A 23,637-nucleotide genomic window follows, 5' to 3' on the forward strand; every position below is an offset into this window, starting at 1 on the left:
CCAACCCTGACAATAAATGCCTAAAAGCCTTATGCAGCTCTGAAATACCAGCACACCCAGCCTGTAGATGAGTGTGCAAATCACCCAGAGTCACTGCAACCTAACTCATTCAAGACTTTAGTCACTGCAACCTAACTCATTCAAGACTTTCTGCAGAAACAAATACATTTGCAGAGTAGGGAAAATAGGTGGTTCTTGCCAACAGAACCTGTTGTTCACTCATTCATTATCAAAGGGTGGTTTGGGTTGTTTTGGTTTTTTTTTGTATTATTATTTTCTAAGTCAATAGAGTGCATGAAACTTTGTATTTCACAGTGTGTTTAGAAAAAAAAGTACTGGTTTTCTAATGAAATGTATAAATCTTCACCAGCTTGAATGTACTGTTTGTTAGCTATTGCGAAGCACATGTCACTAAGGCTGCATTATGTCAGTATTCTTCTATTGGTTTTATTAGGATTTTCTCCTCCTTTAGTACTGTACCATACATTGTAATTTTAGAAAGCTTTTCATCTTACTAAATTAGCTTTAAATGTGTTGCTGCTTTTTAGTTTCTTAGCCGCTGTAAAAATAGCTATTGTGTTTATTTGATATAGAATTGTAAAAACTGCATTTATTTATACAGAGACATTTATAATACTTATTTTACAAATGTTCTTATATTCTGAATAAATTTCTAATGCTTTTTCTTTGCCTGGGGGTTGCTTTACACACCTTCTCTTATTGTTGAATGGTTCTCCTTAAAGGTATCAGAGACCTTTACCAAGACAAGTTCTTGAGTGAGATGGTGTAAGTGTCAGGGAACCTCCCACGACAGGGTCATGAAAAGTTGATTGGAACTCATAGAAGACCCAATCAGGGGGTTTAGCTGAGCTCCAGAACATTAGTACTTAACCCAAATCCTCTACAGCTTCAGTTAACAATTTATGGGGATGGAAAGGGCACATAAGAAACCTTTTCCACACATCCAGTTCCATTAATAACCAAGCTATATGGACACCCCACTCCCCCACCCCCCTCCCAAGAAAATCACTGTTTCATAAATACTTTAAAAGCACTGACTGAAGTTCACATACTTCCTTTCTCCAGTACATGTAGTTTTTGTTTGGGGTTTTCTTTTTGTGTGGTTTTTTTTGTTTTGTTTTTGTTTTTTTGTTTGGTTGGTTGGGTTTTTTGCTTTCCATTGTGTTTACAGTGAGCTTCTTGTCCACCTTTACAACCAACTTTAAAAAAATAATCATCAGTGCTGCTGACTGGCTTAAGGCAACATTCTACAGTGCTGCAAGGAACAGCAGTTCAGGCATTTTTCACACCGATCAGCAATGCTTACATTCATACTCCTTACTTCAGTGAGTTTTATGCATAAAGTAATTTAATTTTACAGAGAAAAATTACAGTATAGAAGAAAATGTCAGTTCAGTCATAGCCTCTTGAATAGTGTGCTTCAGTTTCTGAATCAGTGAACAAAAAATTACAATCATCAGTACAACAGATGTTACAGGTAGTTACAGATTTTATTTACTAAAACTGAAGAGCTTACTAATGCAAACTTTTCTTCAAGATAATAAATGGAAATTGAAAAAAATATAAAAATCTGTCTTTACATGTTTTAACCCTATTTGCTGTACATAATTTCTACTTAATTAGCACTGATATGCCACTTACATACCAGTGAGGAAAACAGATCAAGCTCTTGAGCTTTAAACAAAGAGGAGGAAGACATTACTCTTCATGCATGAGCCATATAATAAAACACTGGCTCCCTATTTTCTGCAAGGCATGCAGTGCTGCACAGAAACCCATTACCTTTGGGCAGCAATACCTGAGCAAACCTGGATCCCAGAACATGCATGGCAATCTAGCATTATGCCAAAATTAGTGAACAAGACCCCACTTCTTGTGGAGACCGTTTTGCTTTTCAATGTTAAAGTGTCTTGCAAACCCAGCTAAATGGCTCTTGAGGGCTGAAGTACAGCTTGCATGTACTGCAGTGCCATGCAGACAATAGTAAAGTTACTTAAGGATCCTGTCGTAACTGTGGACTTGAGAAGTATTTGCTGAGAATTCTTAAACCAAGCAGTTTTGCATACTTTTTCTGCATAACAGAATGTACCAAAGCAGTAAGATACAAATGGATTATCTCCTTAGTTCAGTAATTTTGCTCAAACATGCTTTAAAAAATTTGCAAAGTACTTTTTATCCTCACAGTGGGAAGCATGTTGTAGACAACTGAGTTTACAGGATCGATATTCTTAAACTACAAATGCCTCGTTTTAGAATTATTAATGCTTCACGAGCTGTAAAGGCAATGAACCATAACCCAAAATGGAAACTAGACGCTAGTTTTTCTGATCAATACAAATGCTTAACAGTGACAAAATACTGAGCTTTTTTTCAGTAAATTTCAACATGGACCTATTCAAATTTTAATATGCTGTACCCTGTGAAATTTTGTTAATGACCCCAAAACAAGTTTTCTTTTTTCTCCCACAAATATTGAAGGATAAACTGAAAACACTTAGATTCATTCCTAGAATTATCACAGAGCTGAGAACAACTACAAGGGTTTCTGTAGAGCTGAATCTATATAAGTCAACCCTAGCTTAACCTAGTATTTTCATGAAAAGACAAGTTAAAACCCAAACATTTGATTTCAGTGTATTACTACTAATCCAGAACACTTCCCCGTGTATGATCTTGAATATGGCCAATTTACTTGCTACATATACTGTCTTCCTTGTAAATTCAGAATCTACTTCAGTGAAATGCACACAAGGCACAAATCCCACTGCATCTGCCAGTGCTTATGTACAGAGTTAGGAACAGTGCAAATACTAGCATTTATGCCTACTTTTATTCTTGAACTACACTATTGCTACAGCTGCATAAGAACAAAAATTTGTTTTGCAAGAGTAGTTACTTTTCCAAGCCTACTTTACTGTAAAAGCACCTTCAGTTTGTTTGTAGAAATCTACCATATCTTGAATAATTTTGGTTGCTTCAAAAGCTGAAATACTGTAGTAACAAAAAAAATCCGAAATTATGAAGTCATGTGTAAGCACCAGATTATTTAATATTTACAACGCAAGACTTAATTTCTGTAAATAAATGGATTTTAAATCACAGGAGACGCTGCTTTACCAGTTCAAAATAATTTTGAGCTTCCAAACACATTCGAACTATAACCTCCTAGTTTAAAAGATGAAGGCACCTTACTTTACCTCTAAAAAAATCTCTTGATGCTCAGAATATATAAAAAATGGGAAGTTTAGGATTAAACAGCCCACTGACCCAACAACTGGGCAACCAGTCACCCATGGAAGAACAGGGCCATCTTGCACCATAGGATGTTAGAGCTTGGATTTTTAATGTAGACTCTTGCTCTTCACACCAGAATGAGTGTGGCTACACACTGCAAAACAACAAAAGCAACTCTACTACAGTAAGTAAAAGTTGGGGGAAAAAATTTACCTGAAATAACAATCTGAGAGCAAGTCTGTTAGGAATAGTCAGTCCCAAAGCCTGCCTTGTCTTTAAAAAGAAATTACATTTATAATACCCAGACAGGTGAAGGTAAATATTGCAAGTTCTGTTCACCAATCACCAAATTAAATCAGGATGGTTGGAGCACAGCACAGAAGAACTAGGCTCAGAATTTTATTAGAAACCATCTATGCAAGTTGGTCTGAAGAATTTACATTGTGTTAAAAAATACCTTGATTGTTCAATAAATAAAGCTATTTCCCCTCTTCCCAGTACTACTTCAAGACTTACATGGCACAACTACTTTCAGAAGTATGCATGTACATCAAGAAGTTGAAGTTAATAGCATTTCAGCACAGAATATAACTTATTCAATTAGGCAAATCACTCCAGTCTGAGTTAAAAGTTTAGAGGAGAAAGGAGACAAAGGAGAGATGCTGAACACCTCACACTGAAGCAGGGAGTTTATGGAGTACTGAAAACTGCAAACTAGTATTAGACTCCCAGCATTCACACATTTGTTTAACATTTTTGTTAAACATTTCTTTATTCTGTAAGTTCTTTAATTTCAAGAACACCGAATGACTGTTCATAACCTGCATAACCCCTTGCAGGTAGGCATTCTCAAACTGAGTAATATTTGTTTTTCAAGTATCTTTACAACAGCTCATGTCTAACATGCAGTTACTTGTTTCTGTGTGTCTAGCTCCCTTAAATTAAGAACTCATTAAACTAAATTATCGCTTGTTATTTCTTCACTGGTTTACAGAAGATAACGTAAACAGTACTTCTAAACTTCAAAATATACTTAATTATAAAAGTATGGTGAAAAAAACCCATGATCAATAGTAAGCAATTCAAAATGTTCACAGTGCAGGGCATGATGGAAGCCATAAGGTAGATCACATGCCACCACACTTAGATCGTTTTAGAAACTTTACTGAGAAAGCAGGAAGCAATGCTACTACAAAACAGTACCCTTGTACAAAGAAGTTATTGCATATTTATCACATTTCTTTGCAACTCACATTAAGGCTAGATTTACTAAAATCATCATATACGTGTAAGCCCCAATTTGGGTTGCTTAATAAAGCAACCAATTTCTCTTACACTCAAACAGCCTTTCACTAAGAAAAAAAATTGACTGAGGGACTACACAGGGCAGCCAGCATATCCTATTCATAGGATACACTTGCTTCACTCTACAAATTTTCTTTGTCTGGGACATGACTTCTTCACCAACAGCTGACAGAAGCTCCAGGTTCACTCTTCCATCAGCAACCCCCTCATGTCTCAGAGCAATAGATGAAATAAAACTTAACTCTTCAGAGAAAGATTTCCACAGCCTGATATTTAATCATTCTTTAAGAGAGTTTTGTGAACTCCAGAAGCAGTAGCAGCCTCAGGGTATGAACACAAATTTCTGCCTCACTGTGAGTAAAGGCACTTTTGCTGGGAAATCGCCTACTTGCACTAAAGAACTAAAGAAAAGTTTTCACCTGAAGCTGAATAACAACATTCTCCAGCATTATAACACCTTCTCAATTACTGCTCTTCGCCATTTACTGCTTTGAGCAGTCTTTGGATAGCTTCTTTTTTTTTGCTTTTTTTTTTTTTTGCTTTTTTTTTTTTTTAAAAAGAAAAAAACCAAAACACCTAACAAACAACAAAACAGGGACAAAGCTAGACTGAACTATTTCATGATTTGGTTTTGAAAGACAAGGCCCTCAGGACTCATCCTCCTACAGGAGGGAACACTGCAGTCTATTTTGCCTGTTGACTGATAAAGAAATCCTGCATTTCCATGACCAGGAGTATTACAGCATTAGAGTCCCAGATTACCTGGTGCCAGGCAGGTAAAAAAAAACAACAGATAATTCTAAGGCTAATTCTGAGGAAAAGCAGTGGGTAACAGATCAGGTAGGGCTGATGAAGTAGGGCTGTTGAAGGAAGACTAGGATTTTAGTTTTGGATGACAAAAGTTGCATGAAGACTCAGTGCCTGAGCATATACGCTCATATGAAAAGGGCATAGTTCATTCAGCCTAGGAAGTTACCTTTTTTTAACAGAAAAGTCCACTTCTAAGTCTGGGACAACAAGCTTGCTACCACAAGTTGCTGTGCAAATTATTTCAGTGTACTTTTCTGAAATGGGAAGCACGTGTTCAAAACCCCTTTACCTGAATCATGAAGGTGATTTAACCGTTTGTCATTGCAACTCTTGGTGTTTGTTTCTCTCCCCCCACTCCCCATCTTTGATATTTTTACTAAGAAAGCATAGCTGAAAATAACCAAGGCTACCTCATTTAAATGCTAACTGCAAGTGCAATTCAGTACTACTGGATATATACAGAGCATACACCACACAAGATCTGAGGACAACAGCACAGAAGACAGTACTGGACACTCTTAGAATAGTTATTGCAAGTTTGCTTATGCCACTGAGTGTCACACGATTCTATTATCCATCCACCTGCCTTCCTCCTCAGCAAGATCTACAAAGGTTTATTTACATTCAGGATAAATTCTACACAAGTGACCTCTCACTAAGTTCAAACTCTTCTTTTTTGAAAGCAGCTGCAACTGGGATAACACAAAACTTTTCAACTTCTTCTTACCCGGATGGGGACAGTGTGTTAAGAGTTGAAGCTAAACACCTTGAATGGCTAATTCCTACCCAGTTTGTGTATCCTTTCTGAAGACAGAGGCAAAGAGGTATAGATTTGACTCCAAGTACTACTACTGATCACCAGCCAACAGAAACCAGAAGTGTGAAGGAAGATAGGTATTCTGGGCAAGCAACCAGGACAGCAGAAGGATGACAGACTGAGGCTAGGTTTGAAATGTGCAACTTGGTTTCAAAATAACTAGGACGGTGGAGTCCTCTGAGAGTCAGTTTCATTGCCACTGATATTGCAATGTACTATAAGATAATGGCTAACAAGTCCAATAATTTATATCAGAGGAGTTAAAATTTAGCTACCTAAAAAACTCTCCAACAGTTCAAAAAGTCAATGACATTCTATAAAATACACAGCAAGTTAAAAATACAAAACAAACAAACCAAAACAAAAAACAACAAGAAAAAAAACAACACAAAGAATGCCCTCTAATGCGCAGCTAGGAACAAGTGAACTGAACACTGGAAAAGTACTTTTGTGGACAAAGACTATACTGCATTTAAAGTGCAACATTTGACATGCCACTCCCATACTGCAAGGAGCATAAACCCTTCCAGTCAGTCCCTGCATTGCATTTAAAAAGAAAAAAAACCAAACAAACCAAAAAACAAAACTCCTGAGAAAGAGTAAGGCTGGATAAAAAAAACCTCAATTGCAACACACAAGTCTGACTTTTGTTCCAAGTAAGTCTGCTGTCAGAGGTCAAAATTTTTCATTATGGCATCATGGTCAAACTTGAAACTCAAGAAAGCTCTTGATGAGAAAGCAAATTTGTAATGCCCATTGCATGCCACAGAATGCCCCTCTATGTGTTCTGGCAGTGGGTCGTCACTGGAGCAACACATCTCATATGCTGCATCTGCTTAAAGAGAAAAAAGCATGAAAAAAAATTTAAACATGATTATCTATAGGACTATCAATAGCAATACAAAACTGTAACTCAAAGGTATGATCAATTAATATTAATGACAAAAACTGAATGTCTGGCCATAAACAGAAGGTTACTAAAACAACTACACTTCCAAGTCATCCAGTGGCTAGAGCATACCTTGAAAGTCATGGCAACCTTGTATGGTTCTTTTTCCTAAACCAGCTTTCAGTTAGTTTTGAGTCAGCCACCTACTCAGGACTTAGGACTACTATAATCTGACAATCTTATTAATGAGAAGAACTGTAAAACCAACATGAAGCAGCACAGGAAGTGAAACCAAATTATAAAAAGAGGGACTCAAACTGCCTTAGTTTTATGGCTAAGGTACAGCTTTAGAACATTTAGTGTACAAGGAAAAACCCTCAACCACCATTGCTCAAGTGCTTTCAACCTGTAATGAATGACTATGGGTGAAAATTCAGACTGCACTTGCCTGCTTCAAAGTTATCTTGAAGTCTTCTTGGATTAAGCCTTCTTTCACATTTCTGGTTAAGAGAAAGACAATACGTTACACACTTCATAAGAAAAAGGCCATGTATTTCTTAGACATATAGCTTAAGCATCAGCTAAAATGCCTGCTGGTTATACTTCCTGTGTCACACCTCCTGATAACGTGAATTATTTTACTTACAACTCAGCATGAATTATGTCAGGTTACTTTATCTAGTAATGTCGCTTCAACAACACAAGCATGCAAACCTTTAACAGCCAAGAAGAAATTTTTAAAATGAAAGCTTTTAGGGAAAAAAATTGAGTGTTTTCTAAATGTTTTAAGCTGGAAAGGTGTTGCGTATGATGGTGTGGAATCAAAGTTAAACATGCATAAGCCCATTCTTCAGTCAACTTGTCCTAAAAATCAAGGGGAATATGTTTGCAAACATGCTGCTACTGCCAATTAAATTAACATGCATTAGAGACACAAAAATAGAATTCTCCAGCAAGGAGTTAATTTTTAGCCTCATGTATGCTGCTGTAAGTATATAAATACAGAGAAAAGTATGGCCTTTTGCACTCTGTGTGAATTAGGAGTTCCCTGACTATCAAATTCTATTATGATTAAAAATCTATTATAATTAAAATTATGACCTAAGCATCAAAAGACTGACCAAATGTAAATGAAACACCACAGAAGTATTTACTATAGTCTGTAAACAACCTACAAAGTAAATTTAGAGTATTAACATTTCCATTTGTTTCCATGAAGATCCTACAGATTACTGTAGGTAATGGTAACTGTAGCTTTTTCCTATAGGAGCAGATTCCTGGGCTACCAGTTCTTTGACTTCTCATTCTTCTACTCTCAGACTCAAACACAGCTAACCATTTCTTGCTACAGTGAGGATTTTAGAAGATGAGAGTTTAAGGCTTTTGGACTTTTACATGAAAAACAGAAAGAAGATAATAATCACAAGCCAGAATTTCAAGAATCTAGCTTGCAGCCAGTAATCAAGAAAAACTAAAGCCTACACAAGCCAGCTTAGCTGCAGAGAGAACTGGGGCTTGCTGTTCCACAAGAGCCAACCAAGCAGAGTTGGAGACCAATAAAAAACAGTTGGGGTGCAGAGCAGGGAGGAAATAAAAGACATATTAAATTAAGAGAGCTATCTCAGTGAGCCTTCTCCCATCCATCAGAACTGTGGGGACAAAGACAGTTGGAAGGGAAAGGCAATAAAACTAAGAATGTCATCATGGAATTTAGAAACTGATGCATTTCCACTGTATGTTTAAAAAAAACTATACGAGACTCTGGCATTGAAGTCAAGGCTCCCTCTCAATATTTTTGCTAGAAAGAAGGGAAATAATAAGCAGCACATGCTTTACCACTTTTTTTCTAATTGTTGCATAGCAAAACTCCATGCTTACAATAACATATCATACATTAATAAATAAGTCATGTAGTCATTGCAGTAATACAGTACACTACATAGGCTATTACTTGACAAGAACCCAGAAAGCTGCAGGATTATCTACTGAAACAGCTAACAAATTTTCAACTGCTAAAATAATACTTCCTTCCAAAATGCAAACTTTGATGTTTAGTATGCATGTACATCTATAGAGAAGTATACAAGGTAAAAAAATGTCGTACTTTTACACATACACACCAAATATTCTGATCAAACATACTTTTGATAGATACACACTGTACTTTCTTTCAGCTTGACACTGGCCTGGGCAGTCATGAAGCATTATTGGAGCCTGTTAGTAAGACAGCCACTGCACGTTTCTTACCAAGGTATGGTTTTGCTTAACTGGTTGGCTGTGGACTCCATTTGTTCGCTTCTTTTGGCTGGAAGTGTCTTGATATTGCTTTTTGCCATTGTTCTTCAAGCTCTGACTCTGCCATTAAATCCAGAATGTAAAGAGAAGAGTTTAAATGGCTGCACTGAACATCACTGCACTGACACTTCCTACTAATTACCTAAACCCTTCCTCCAAATAGCCTCAGAACATGTAAAGAGTATCTTTTGTAGACAAACTGAAGGACACTGGTATTAACCAAACAGACACTGTAGTTAAAAAGAGACATCAGCGGTTACTAGATCTGTCTTGCAACTAATACCAACACTCAGTTACACAATAAATTCAGTTCAGTGAATTCCCATACAATGATCCACACATACTAGTGGTATCCAAAATACTTCAGAATGGTAAAAACAACGCCAAAATTTTGAGTAGTACTTGCTATCTACACCTGAAACAACACAGCTACCGCACGATACCCACCATGCCTAATGCCAGGTAAGTTTGAGCATCCAAGATCTTTTTTTTCCTTCTCATGTTTTTAGTTTTGCATGCTATGGTGATAAAATTTGGTACTTTCATTTCAGAAAAAAACCCTATCAACAAAGACATCTGTTATAAATTGCCCAGATGCATATGTTTGCCCAAGAAATAACTTACCTTTATTTTTAAAATTTCAGACATTTCAGTATGGCTGAGTGGCTTCTGTGGCTGTTTTTGCTTCATGCACTGCTCTCCTGAAAAGCCATCTATAAACACCTGCTGACTGCTGCGAAGTTTGGCTCTAGTACAGGAAAACAAACAAGAGTTTACAACACAACTTCAAACCTATTGATAGTAGAACAGAAGTACAAAAGAATTTTCTGCTTTTTGAGAACCTGGGAGACAAGGTAAAGTAGCTTAGTGGGGAAACTAACAATGCTCACTGCACTCACACAACTTTATTTTGCCTGTGTTCTGCACAGTCAGCAGGATAGGCCCATGTTAGCATTTTTCATGTTGTTGTCAGTGTTGGTGCTGACCTTACTCGAATTACTGGAGCACAGACTTCTCATTGGGACTGCAGCTTTTAAAGTCTGCTTAACTGAGTCAAAAGCCAGCAGCACCTGTTTCCCTACTGACCCACACAGGCTTTAGTTAGCTAGTTACTTCTGACAGTGCTTAACAGTCCTACTCCAAAGAGTTATTTTTTTCCTCTGTGGAAGCTCCAAAAGCATTGAACTTGAAGCACTGAAACTTACCCACTTGTTTTAGCTTCTGTTTTTCAAGACTCCCCATAGACAGGACTCAAAAAATCTCAGTTCTGGCATGTGAGCATTTACAAAAAAACCCAGTGTATCATGTCATTAACTAACTTCTCATCCTATTTACAGTCCCATGAGATACGCTTGCAATTTATTTTTTTATTAACCTATTCTACTGCCAGCACACAAATATCTCAAGAAAGAAATGACAACCAGCTTTATATGACCAGTGTTTCATAGAACAGATATAGAAGTGTTAAACTGACCTGGTTCTTACCTAGGTTTTTCCAAGTAGGGCTTAGAGGGTGTGCTCCCTGCAGATGAAAATCCATTGTCGCTATCGGAAGACTCTCCATTTCTTCGGGAAATCCATTCCCTCAATGGCCTGTAAGCAAAGAGAAGTGCAACAAGATCTACTTACTAAAACAAATCCAAAGACATTTAACACTGCCCAAAAGCACTGGCCTAGCATTTGCTTCATCTCAAACGTACCTGATGAAGGGTATTGCCATAAAAAATTTGTTAGGTGCCAAACCCAGCTTGGACTTTGGGGTCATGTCATTTCTGTGGCATGGTAATTTGTCAATGGAAAACCACTCAATATTCTGGAAAAACAAGACAAAAAATCAGCATATCCACGACTGTAGCCTTAAAATGTTGCTGGTGTGTATCAACTACAATTATTTCCCTTAATTTAAAAAAATCACAGTGGAAGACTTTTATTAGCAAACCGTAACAGGGTTTTTCACAAAATCCTAATAAACAATTGGGTTCATTCTCACTAGAGTGAGAAATGGTAGAGCACATACTCCTTGCAAGACACTGCACCTAAAATATGAAAAGTACTGTCCAGCAATTAATGCTTCTAAAAAAGGATTTAAAAAAACAACCAAAAACACTTCTTACTGAATGCATAAATAAAGGTAGAGCTTTTAAATAACTTTCAAAGCCACTACTATTCTTACAATTTTAACTTAAAATTAGACCACCAATATTAGTTCAAAACTTAACAGAATAAAAGGGGATTTACTTCGCAGAGTAAGTTTCAGGTTTTGTTATAAAAAAGACATGGGTAAAGGATTTTATACATAGTTTTAATTATTAAAACTGTATACTTTGCAGAGCGGGGAACAAAATCAGGAATTCTGAATATACAGTGTAGAAGAAGCCACATGAGCTTTTCTGCTGCAGAACATAGCCAAAAAACATCAGATCCTGGGTAAAATGCATACTACATAAAGAAGATAAGAACTAAACAGGTTTTCAACATAATTCTACAGGGAATACAAAAATGGCATGCCCAGTTGTATTAGACCAGAAGACTGTGCTTCAGCAGGGAGACAGACATTTGTCATTGAAAAGAACTCTTCATCACACCCACACAGATGGTCACTGTTATACAATGGGGAGTTACTTACATTTAAAAAAACCCTCAAAGTTCATCTTATTTTACTTCATATTTTGAAAAACAGGTCTCTAATGCAAGAAATCAAGAGATTCCTGTCGAGTTAACTACTTGTACCTTTTTCTATTCAGAAAGCCAAATGCCCTGTATAAGTGGTACCACCTGCATTAAAATATGGGGCTAGCTGTTTTAAACTGAACTGCAATACAAGATATGCAGACTTCAAAGAGTTATGGATACCAGGAACAAAATTTCCAGCAAGTGTACCACCTTTTAAATGCTAATGGTACAAAAACCAAAGCAGTTCCCATTTTGCATCCCCTTCCCAACATACTCCTTAAAATAAACTGCTCTCTTTGTCTGGGTGGTATTAGCCATGAAAGAGAGAAAAAATCGTTAGTTTCTCCTTCTGATACATAGGCTTTTGTATACCACCAATTAATAATCACATCTTCAGAAAAATATGTGGTTATATATGCCTCTATAACTAGGAATAAGATGAAAGTACTAACACATCATCTCCAAGACAAGGAGAACTATAGTGTGACAGCACACTACCATGTTGTTTTAATGATGGAGACATCAGATTGTCAAGAATGTCTCTGAAGTAGAGTTGCAAGAAGTTGACAAAACCCCACTGTGTAGAGATGCCATTTGTACCTAGTATTGTGACATATCTACCATGCTTGGCAGTTTCATAATTTTACAGAATTAGCTTAAAAAAAAAAATTAAAAAATCACCCTCTACAGCAAAGTTCCTTCAGATTCAAACAAGATAACACATACCCGAATTTCCCTTCTAGTTTTGGGGTTGAATTTTGTGTCCCTGGGAACTCCTGGAATGATGTACAGCCGTGCTAACTGATCATTAATCCGCAGCTCAATGTATTCTTCTTTGCATATAAAATCTTTTATGTCAAACCCAGTTTCTTCAAACACCTGAGAAACATACAGATGAAATCTGTGTGTGTATTCAGATTTAGACTTTGAGAACCTACCATCACCAGGGAAGGAATGACAATTTTTTCAGATCTATCCATGAAAACAGACCGCTGCTGGGAAAAATAAGCCTTTATATATAGACACATGCTCAATAATAGAAGAAGTATTTAAGATCCTATGTACTTTACATATCTCTAAAATAGACATACACATGCAATAAAAGTTGAAGCAATTTTATTACACCTTCATGTAGCAATTTAGTAATACAGATGGAGAATCTCTAGCTGTTCATTCACACTGATGGGTGCATGGAAATCTTTTCCACAGCAAAATCTACTATATAGGGGGTAAAGACATCTTCAGATTCTAGCAAAGTGTACTTCCACCTCCGTTTTTCTTCTTCTCTTTTGACAATCCTTCTACTCATAAACCTTCTAACACCCATACATATAATTATTTTTACACTTACAGCACTGGGGTACCAGCAATAGGGGTAGCAAAACTTTTACTACAAAATTCAAACTGCACATTCACACTGACAAACTTAAAACTGCTTTATCAGCCACTTCAGAGAAAAAACATATGATCATTATACCTGCAAGAGATTGCTAGAAATGCTCAAAATTTCCACAGGAAATACAAATACTTAGAAAACATGCAGGATTGATACCACCATGCAAAATATTTCTGCCCAGACAATGGAACATGCATGTGAACAATCACTCATAAAAACGGATACTAGCCCCAAGCTATTAAGCCAGTAATTCAAAGGCAGAAGTCCTCAGTTAATTTTTTTAAAGACCACAGTGAAAATTAACAAGAGCGTAGAATCTCTTCTCAACACCCATCTCCTGTGGGGGTGTATAGAAATAGAAGAAACAACTGCACATGAAATAATAATAGCTCATTATTAAGGAAATACTCAAGATATGTTATACGAAATACTAACGTATGCACTGGTAACAGCAAAATGGTTTTAGATTCCATTTTTGAAAATGCAGCGGAAGTTAAGCACAAAAATTAAAACCAGAAGGAAATAATTGATAATATTCAAGTTAGCACATACAACCCCTCATATAAAAATAAAAAGCAGGCCATCTGCCCACCTAACTATGTTAAGGACAGAAAAGTGTAGTTTGGGAAAAACAATACAAATCAAAATCTTGCTACTGACACTCAATTTTTACCTTCCTAAATTATGTTTCTAGGTGATTTATATGAACTCATTGCAGAAATTCTTTTACTAAGAGAATCAGACACATACTATAGTTTCACCCTCATTAGCTACTGAAAAGTTATTGAACTGCATAGGCATCACTCAGTGAAGACCTCTTCAACCAGACTATATACAGATGAAGTTGTAAGAGTTATGCACAGGTATTAACAGATATCCCAGTTCCTTGCCATATGTAAGCCTTCAACAATATGCCAGTTTATCCACAATGGCAACCTGCCTTGATGGAAAAAAAAAATCATAGCACAATGTTGTTCACCAGTGTAATCTAAATCAACTCTCCAAATAAAAAACACCATCAAAAGACACATATTTTATAAATGTGCTGTCCACTGCAATGCTTTTGCTAGCACACCTTGCAGTATAGGAAAGCACTCTTCACACCATTCTTTCCTGAAGCAGTTATACCTAGTCTGTGCTGTCCACTGTGTTGTGGTATATACATTCTGATCGTGGTCTCAACCCTAAGGTTCAGCCCCTTAGACCAACCATTGCAGGAATGAAAAATGCATTGAATAAGCAGGTTAACTTTATTAAGTTTCTGTTCATCCTTCCCCAGCCCTTGAGTTCTGCAGTAACAGCCCACTGAACCTGTAGCTCAGGTGTTTGTTTCACTCTTTGGCAAGCCATTTGATATTACATACATAATGTTCTGCACTACAAGATTAGTAACTTCTAACACAAAAGTGTATTTCATGCATATCCATCACATAACAGTGCAATGGTAAGATCCAGCACCTTATTTTGCTTTTCCAAGTCTGTATTAATATGAACGGTATGGAAAGCATCACTAGGGAATCAGAAATATGGAGGTTTTTCATTTATGTATATTTGAAAAGTATATTTAAAAAAAAACCAAACCAACCATGATTTATCAGATACAGATTCAGTCCAACTGTGAAGAAAACTAACACGTTACTTGTTTCCCTCATCTTAATTTTACCTTTAAAAAATTCTAGATGTGTTATGTTACATGAACCTTGAGTTTATACCAATGACATTCTTTTACTGGGTACTTCTAAAATATCTAGGTCTCCAGCAGCAACAAATCCCACAGATTTCAGATTTTACTTGCCATATACGTTGATCCATCTTCCTGCATCATTGAAAAACAGAGTACAGTTCTTCACAATCTTTACATAATCCTCTACAATTTCCAAGTCAACTCTTTAGCCTATTTACATAGTCCAGTGAACATAATGCTGAATTCTCAGTCTCCTACATTTTTACAATTATGGTGGCCCTTGAAACAAGTATTTCAAATGCCATGAAAAACATAACATTCCTTCAGCACCAAAAGCAATACTTAAAAGTAAAATGAGAGTTCAGCAGAGAACTAAAACCAGTACTCACTTAACTTTGCAAGGAAGTGAAAAACAAAGACATTGAACATTGATTTTAAATTATATAATCACACCCTTGATTATCACTCTGGAATTCAGAAAAACACTAAAAGCTATAGCAGAAGACGCCTGCAAAAATAGATAGTTCATCTGATTTCAGTAGTTACCAAAGTCAATAAGCTGTCTTTTCATCTAATGCATATATCCTGCTCTCAGCAAAACTTGATTTCTTTAACTTAAATTTAAGAAAATAATTTATAACTCACCTCTCTAGCAGCACAGTCATGGGGAGCCTCTTCTTTATTTACTTTCCCTTTTGGAAATCCCCAGCCAGACTTTGCTAAATAGCCCTGAACCAAGAGAACCTGCAAAATACAAGAGAAGGCAACCATAAACCACACTCCATTATGAGTCATTTCTCTTAGATGACTTCCCCTCACTGTCCCGTTAGGTTTTCTAGCAAAAACTACATAATTTCTTATGGTATCATACAACTCAGAATAAAAAAAAAAACCAAACAAAAAAACCCAACTGAGTAGGGAAGCAAATGGAACTGTTTGCTGCCTCCCATTTTATATTTCTGTATACACTCAGTGTCTAGTAACTGTCAGGTCTTCAAGAATATTCAGCAGCTTTCTTTTTCCTCCAGATGAAAAATGTAAACAACAAAAATAATATACTTAGCATATGCCATCCTTTACTTTAACCTGTCACAATTATTTCCATACTCACATTTTCAAGTGTCTCATCAAGAATAATTGCACCATAGGTTGGCACTCCCATTTTGTATTCTTTCCACTCCTCTAAAACTTTTTGTACATCTCCACCTTGAGGCAGTAAAAAAGGGCAGTGATGGAAGAGTAAAGCTGCACATTAAGGAAGATAAGCATCCATTTCCAAATATAGGCAGACATTAAAAAGATACACATTCAACATATACAACAACCACCCTCACTCCCCTAAATGCTTGCAAGATACAGTCTCCTGGAAGTAAAAAAGACTACGAATAATCCATGACCACACGTTATAGGTTGTAAATTGTCATGCAATTTAGTCATTCTAATACAAGGCAATTTAAAAGACAGATGGAAACAGAAGAAAAAAGACAAGTTTAAAACCACTTGTTTGAGAGAAGTTCCCCCTTAATTTTGTAGAAAAACTATCCACATAACAGTTCTTTTGAATTCTAAAATATTTTTGTTTTCATTTCGAAGTGAGAGAGACAGACAAAACTACAGTTTCATCTCCTGCTTGAAGTAAGTGGAGATAATTTTTCCCAGTCTGTTGTTAGGCTTCGATACAGATTCTGTTTTCAAGTATTATCTACGGAGAAAAATTATTTTTAATGGCATGAAGTTACAGATTGTAAATCCTAGTGCATTTTATCAACAGTCAGCATGCACAGAAGACATGAACAACTTTTATAACTAAAACTTTGAAACAAATCTGCAAGTCCTTATTAAAAGTATTATTATATATTACACATAAAATTTTACAAAAAATAAAAAACATTGCATAGCAAAGTACTTACAACACTGCAGCAGAACTAATATTTCTGGCAAACATCAGCTGGACAGGGACAAATTTGATGATGAACATTGTATTTTTCCTGCACTGCCTACCACTAAAAGAATTCTACTGGTCCAAATTATTAATTCAAAGCATACCCAAAATAAATTAATTAACCTCGCATAATACCAAGTAACAGAAAACTATCATGTATTCACAGTTCATTGTTAAAATAAAAGCTGTAGTGTTATCAAAGTAACAGAGAAGTATTTTGAGTAGCAAAACCACAGATAACATTATCATGAATGTTAGAAGCAATAATATAATCCCACATCAAGCACATATGGGGACCACTTAAAACTGAAACACTTGCTGGATGAAAGCCATGAGTGTTTCTCCAGTAAGGACGAGATAGTGCATGCACCAGGGGCCCCTGTAAGCAATGGAAACAGCAGAGGCCAACCCTATGAATTCAGTAGAAAGCTACCCTCTCCCCTACAAAACTAAGTGTTTCTAGGAGCAACTGTCACCACATACATAGGAGAACACATAAAACCTTCAGCTACGTTAAGATTTACATCACTATTTACTCGGAAAGGGATAAAATTAAGGAGACAAAACACTCTGAGGAGCTCAACTTTGAAACCCATGTAGTGTGCAAAAGTGCAACTGTAAGAAAAAGACCCCAAAGATTAGAAAGCACCTGCTTTCCATAGTTCTTCAGCAGTCTGAGAAACATCTCATTTTGTGTATGCCACAAAATTATGGCAGCAACTGACAAAATTACATACTAAGCAATACTAACCTTTGATCATTGACACACAGACAGAAATTTTCCTGCTGCAAGTATGACTTTTACTTAACAATATTCAGTTTGCACTTTGTCCACTGGAACAGAAAATAACCACAGTAATAAAAAGGATATCAGCTTTAGCGAAATCTCTTATCCCACACTGAGGTAATCCTGATGTGTTTTGCATGTAGAAATCCAAATAAAACCAATGGGCAAGTTCAATCTGAAAACATACTCTGATGGCATTGTCTCTCTCTTCACTTGGTATGTGCAATATAAATCGGCTGTGAGGAAAGAAAGAAGAGTCAGATTACCCAAATCTATCAATTTAAATAAAACCAACAACAAAAAAATTGCATTGCAACAGTGGAATTCCTGATCCATTAGCAAAGAGCAAGCACCAGATCTTCCTGGCTGTCTGGACACCTTAAGGTTTTCACATCAGAGTAAAACACAACTTTTAAAGTCAGTAAGGACAATAGATCATTATGTTCTTTCACAGAAGCCAATTACAATAAACTAAGTAAATTAACTGTTTAATCATCCCTATGTAATATAGCCATCTACATAAGATGGCTATATTACATTAATTAAAGCATTTTCACATGTCCAGTAAAGAACATTCGCAAACTCAGATAAAAGATGTCAAAGCATGTTTTGCTGGACATAAGTTTAACACAGCTATGTAAGTTCACTTAAAAGATTTTAAAATTCAATATGATTTTATTAATTTTCTCAATCTGAAATAGAACATGCACAACTGATGCACAACAATTGTTCAAGTCTACTTCATGAATTAGCTCAGATACAGGAACAAAAACATACAGTTCCAGAGATGTAAATAAAAGTAGCACTGTGTAATAGCTTATTTTACTTAAGAAGCAGCAGCTTTACTTATTTAACTGTAAGAACAACAGAATTTTCTTTTCAGAAATTTAAGGATATCCACTCCATTGAACTTAAACCATTTGAAAAAGGTTTTCCACATTCAACTCTTGAGTACCACCAGATAAATTCCAAAAACCCATAATATCACTGCCAGAAACAGAAGCACTTAAGACATCTTTAAATAAAGTTTGAGAAATATAAATTGTTAAATTATGTCAAAAGTGGCTGCCTCTCCCAGCCACTCTGGCCCAGGACTGCCACCTGCCTGGCTGCTAGAGCCCAGCCCTGTGCCCCAGAGTGTCTGCCCAGGCTGAGGGACTTGGGTCCTTCTTTCCCATTAGCAGATTCAACCCATTTGCAAAGCCCAGCATGCATCCCAGGGATGCACACAGAGGACACTGACACAGGAAATCACACAGGCTGCCACAAAGTGCTCCTGCACACACAAACTTGTAACAATTGAATCTTCTGCAGAGTGCAGAAGGCCTTTTGCTTCAGGACAAAGGAAAATATTTCTGTCCACAAAGTGTACAAGTCTGGTGTACTCCAGCACTCTCGAGATACACATAAACCAAATAGCACTGTTTTGTTGACATCTAATCCTTAAGCTACCTTTTCGGTTTTCAAATATACAAAAAAACCCCATAGCCCAGTAAAAAAAAAATAGTCTCAAACTACCAGGCAGATATGTCTTGAAAGCTTAGTGTATTTATTTCATTGTTTGTCTTAGTGGGAGTAATGTCAATGCTTGCCATCTCCTAAAATTCACTAACACTTAAAATAGATTTGCAGCTCATACTCCTACACTCACATAAAAAAGACAGTAGAGAATTTACATGGGTCCTGTAACTTCCCTGTTTTACTGGAATTGTAAATCTTGTAGTACTGAACTTTCATTTGCTGACACAATTTAAAAAAAAAGAAAAAGAGAGATAAAAAGAAGGAAAGAGGGGGGTGGAGAGCAAAAAAGAGATCTCCCACTTAGTCAACAGTTTCTCTTCTCTCTTGAGCCAGGGCCTATCTATCAGGCCCCATCACTCCTCCAGAACACACCAGAATCCTTTATCTCTTTCCCACAGGAAAGCCTGATTCCTCTGCTCCTTTCAATTCTTCTGTCCAGGTCAAAGCAAGGCAACTTATTTGAAGCCAGGCTAACCTGCCAGCACTAGTGAAAGTCAACAAGGGGGATTAGGAAAAGATCAAGACAGATCATTACTACAAGCCCCTGATCTACCAATCTTAACCTTTTTTCTTTTTAATTAAAGCCACATTACTACACTCATACAACTGTAAGACAAAACACCATATCAAATGCAGAAGATAATAACAGCTCAGAGGAAGGCAGCAAGACAACGGGACAGACCCTATAACAATGTATGGTCTGATTTCTCATGTTCCCTTCTACCAGTCACCCCACAGAAGTAACACTTACAGGCTATTTCAGTTTTGTAAGCACTGTGATTCCCCTCTGGATTTTCTAAAGAAGTCTTAAACCCCACTTTATATATAGGCAGGCATCTAAAAGACAAGTCTTATCTCTGGAGGGAGCCCAAAGGAGACAGGATGGAAACACAAACATGCTTCAGAGGCCAGACTCTGATCCTTTAATTAGGCACACAACAAAATGCTACTGAGTGGAGCAGTCCTAACTGCCTGCAGTATTCTCACTTCTAAGTTTTTGCATTCACTCCAAGACAGTAATTCCAGTAAACTGACTATCCTGACTCCAGTAATGTTTCCTTCTTCATAGGATCACAGAACTCTCATGGCTGGAAAAAACCTCCAAGATCACCAAGTCCAACCCTCAACTCAGGAAAAAACACTATACCTACTAGAACATGTCCTGAAGGACCACACCTACATGGTTTTTAATACCTCCAGGGATGGTGACTGCACCACCACCCTAGGATGCCTGTTCCAGTGCCTGACTACTCTCTCATTAAAAGAAATTCTTCCTCATATCTAGTCTAAACCTCCCCCCGTGAAACTTCAGGCCATTTCCTCCAGTCCTATCGTTATCTACTTGAGAGAAAAGGCAAACACCCATCTCCCCCTACAGCCTCCTTTCAGCTAGCTGTAGAAGGTGATAAAGTGTCCCTTCCACCTCCTCTTCTCCAGAATAAACAAATCAAATTTCCCACAGCCTCTACTCAAAGAGCTCGTTCTTTTGTACACAGTTTCTTCAGAGGAGGTTCTTTTGGGGTGGTAAGAAAGAAGAATCATTTCATTTTAGATATTACATCCAGTGTGGAGCATCAGAAACTGTGCACATATGAAGTAAAAGCTCCAAAGGACTATGCCACAGATGATCATAAGTTCAGATGAGAAAGGGGGAAGGTGCATCCTCTCTCCTCAGAAAAACAGAATCCATGCTGTAAAAATAATCAAACATTTAGCCTCTAGGCTAAGGAAAGCTAACCACTTCACTCTGAAAGAATGGACAAGCAGGACAGTTTCTACATGAAGAGTATTATTTGACTCTTCCTTTTCTGTCCCACTGGAGCATTTTCTTTCAGCAGTGATAAATCAGCAGAAGGTACCTCCAGCCACCTCTTCTAAATGAAGCCAAACTTCTGAATATTAGTAACATACCTGTTCATCCCAACACACGCCGCACACCCCTGCGAGCAGCACCAGGGCGGTCTCACCTTCCTCACACAAGCAGCAGGAGTTGAGGAGCTCAACGGGGCACGGGGTAACAAAACCCCGTGATCCATGTTCTTGTCTTTTCGTCTCCACTTTTCGGCTTCCCCTCAGACGACTGTTCTAACCCCGCGTCAGGTTCCGACCACGGTGCCGAAAGCTGCCCGGACAGCCCTCCCGCTCCGGCAGGACGGCTCCTACGGGGGGCGGCGCCTCGGGATACCAAGCACGGGGAACTGAGCACGGGGCCCCTTCCTTCCTGTTCCCGGCCGCTGCGGAACTACCAACACCGCCCCTTTCCCCGGGCCGGACCGGACCGGACCACCCCAGTCCCTCTGAAAGTTCCTCCAGCCCACGGAGCACTGGAGCAAGCCACGGACACGCACAGGGCAAAGAGGGCGGGAAGACGTCTGCCGCCCCGCCCGCCCCCGCCCCCCGCAGCGGACGGCCCGCGGCACCACGGGACGGGGACTCCTCCACCGGCGGGGGTGGAGCAGAGGGGAGAGGCCGGACGGACGGGTCTGGTGAGGCGGGCCCAGTAAGATCCCCGCCCCGCGGCTACCTGCACAAGTCGTCCAAGACGCTGCTGGGGATCTCGGCCCGTTTGGTTTCCATGGGGAAACGCGGCTCATCCCGACGCGACGGAGCCCAAACCGGTGTGGAGCGGTGGGGGCGGGGCTCCCTGGTGCCCTCCCGGGGGGGAGCGGGGCGGGGCGGGTGGGGAGCGGCAGCTCCTTCCGCCAATCACTTCGCGACGGCCGCCCCGAGGCCCGCCCGCGCGGGTGCGCGGCCAGCCAATCAGCTGGAGAGTTGCTGAGTGAACGGAACGCTCGGGTGATGGCGGGAGGCGGCCAATGGGCGCTGAGGACGGACTGGGATGTCATCGCCGCGTGCACGCGGGGCCGGCCCCCCGCCGAAGCGGGGAGGCGCGTCACGGTACGTCACAACATGTCACAACGCGTCCAAGGTACGTCACAAGACGTCACGACACGTCACAAGGCGTCACGGCACGTCACAAAGCGTCATGCGGGGAATCTCGCGGCCGCCTCGGGCGGCGGTGGCCGCTGGGCCGGGCCGGGCCGGACCGGGCAGGAGGGAGAGGGGGCGCTGCCCCCGGTGAGGCCCGGCCCGGCCCGGCCCGGCTCGGCCCGATCCGGCCGCCCCCTGTGTTCGCCCTACAGCTTCACCCCGAGCCGCGCTGAGCCGTTGGGCTTCACCCGCCTCATCCGCACTTTAAATTTAGTGGGGGGGGGGGTCCTAGTGGCCCGCTAAGCTTAACAGGCTGTGGAGAGGAACTCGAATCTCCCAGCAGTGTGCGTCCGTTAATTCAAACCCGTTACCGTCAAGGCCTTAGGCTGAAGTCGTGAGGTAAACCTCTTGACAGGGCGTAGAGATACTTAAAACCTCTCTCGCACAACGCCCAAGTACAGAGCGCGTTCCTAACTGCAGTGAAGGCGGCAGAAAGAGGCGGATGCGCCGAACAAAAATGCCTGCGGGTTGGCATTCCCGGGAAACCATCCCCGCCCCGCCGGCAGAGATCCCTGTGCTCTCCCTTGCCGTGGCGGAGGACGCTCTGCCGCACCTGCTGCATGCAGGCCGCTACAAGCTGCAGCTGCCTGGGTTTTTAATTAAAGTGAATATTTAAAGCGGTTCTTACCGTGTCTTGTCCCTGCCTCTTCCTTGCCGAAGCTCCTAAGCGCTCACAGGCGGCACTTCCACGGCAATTTCACCGAGTGCGCTGCTACCGCAGCCGCATCCTCCTCTCGCTGCAACACGTAGAGTTACGTGCGTCTGAAGTGGTAGAAAAAAAAAAATATGTATAAAGCAGTGAACGGTTTTCTACTTCAGCTACCAGCACTAGCAAAGCAGCTATGACAGAGTCCGCAGAAGAGAGGATAAGAACGACCTGGAAGGTGCCTTGTTTGGTAGTAAATTTACACTGAATACCTTGAAAAAGTACAAGGGAAGGGATTCAACCAGGTATAGAAGGAACATTATCATAAGACTTCAGAGCATAATCTTACTAGAGGCAGTGCATTTACATATGTATTGGTGCCTCCCTGTTGCAAACTCTACTCAGCAGGAGTGGACAGTGACTTTTGCCCGACTTTATTGCTGTGATACTTGAAGTGGTGGGTGACTCACATCAGTGTTGTCTTACAGAAGTACTCTGGCAGAGGAAGGGAAGTCAGGCATTAACAATACTTTTAACACAGAAGTATGTTACATATTTATTATGTTTATTATATTTATTATAGGCAGAAGGACAGATGGATGCAAATAGATAAATTCCATTGGTTA

The 23,637-nt window shown here is 39.2% G+C and overlaps 1 protein-coding gene across 4 annotated transcripts; it reads right to left on the reverse strand.

Moving 5' to 3' along the window:
- Nucleotides 1–1,351: 1,351 nt before the first annotated feature.
- Nucleotides 1,352–23,515, reverse strand: DCP2 (decapping mRNA 2). Of its 4 annotated transcripts, none has more exons than XM_071731192.1 (11): nucleotides 22,994–23,515; nucleotides 17,938–18,089; nucleotides 16,236–16,363; nucleotides 15,770–15,868; nucleotides 12,771–12,923; nucleotides 11,072–11,184; nucleotides 10,857–10,964; nucleotides 9,996–10,119; nucleotides 9,324–9,431; nucleotides 7,525–7,576; nucleotides 1,352–7,019 (listed from the first exon to the last, which is right to left on the reverse strand). In XM_071731192.1, the coding sequence occupies exons 2-11, from the start codon at nucleotides 17,990–17,992 to the stop codon at nucleotides 6,856–6,858; spliced, it is 1,104 nt and encodes a 367-aa protein (XP_071587293.1). In that variant the 5' UTR covers nucleotides 17,993–18,089; nucleotides 22,994–23,515; the 3' UTR covers nucleotides 1,352–6,855. The 4 variants fall into 4 exon arrangements, with proteins under 4 accessions (XP_071587293.1, XP_071587291.1, XP_071587290.1 ...); XM_071731190.1 differs by lacking the exon at nucleotides 22,994–23,515 and adding an exon at nucleotides 21,899–22,066; XM_071731189.1 differs by lacking the exon at nucleotides 22,994–23,515 and adding an exon at nucleotides 21,286–21,627.
- Between the last annotated feature and the right edge of the window lie 122 nt (nucleotides 23,516–23,637).

Source organism: Heliangelus exortis, chromosome Z (genome assembly GCF_036169615.1).
Source record: "Heliangelus exortis chromosome Z, bHelExo1.hap1, whole genome shotgun sequence".
NCBI classification, from domain to species: Eukaryota; Metazoa; Chordata; class Aves; order Apodiformes; family Trochilidae; genus Heliangelus; species Heliangelus exortis.

Excerpts from the sequence above, each read along its gene's own strand:
- DCP2 (XM_071731189.1), bottom strand. The coding sequence starts at position 21,410 with ATGGATCACGGGGTTTTGTTACCCCGTGCCCCGTTGAGCTCCTCAACT. Across the intron at positions 7,577-9,323 it reads TTAAGCAAAACCATACCTTG|AAATGTGAAAGAAGGCTTAA; the intron begins GTAAGAAACGTG and ends TCTCTTAACCAG. Across the intron at positions 7,020-7,524 it reads TCAAGATAACTTTGAAGCAG|ATGCAGCATATGAGATGTGT; the intron begins GCAAGTGCAGTC and ends CTCTTTAAGCAG.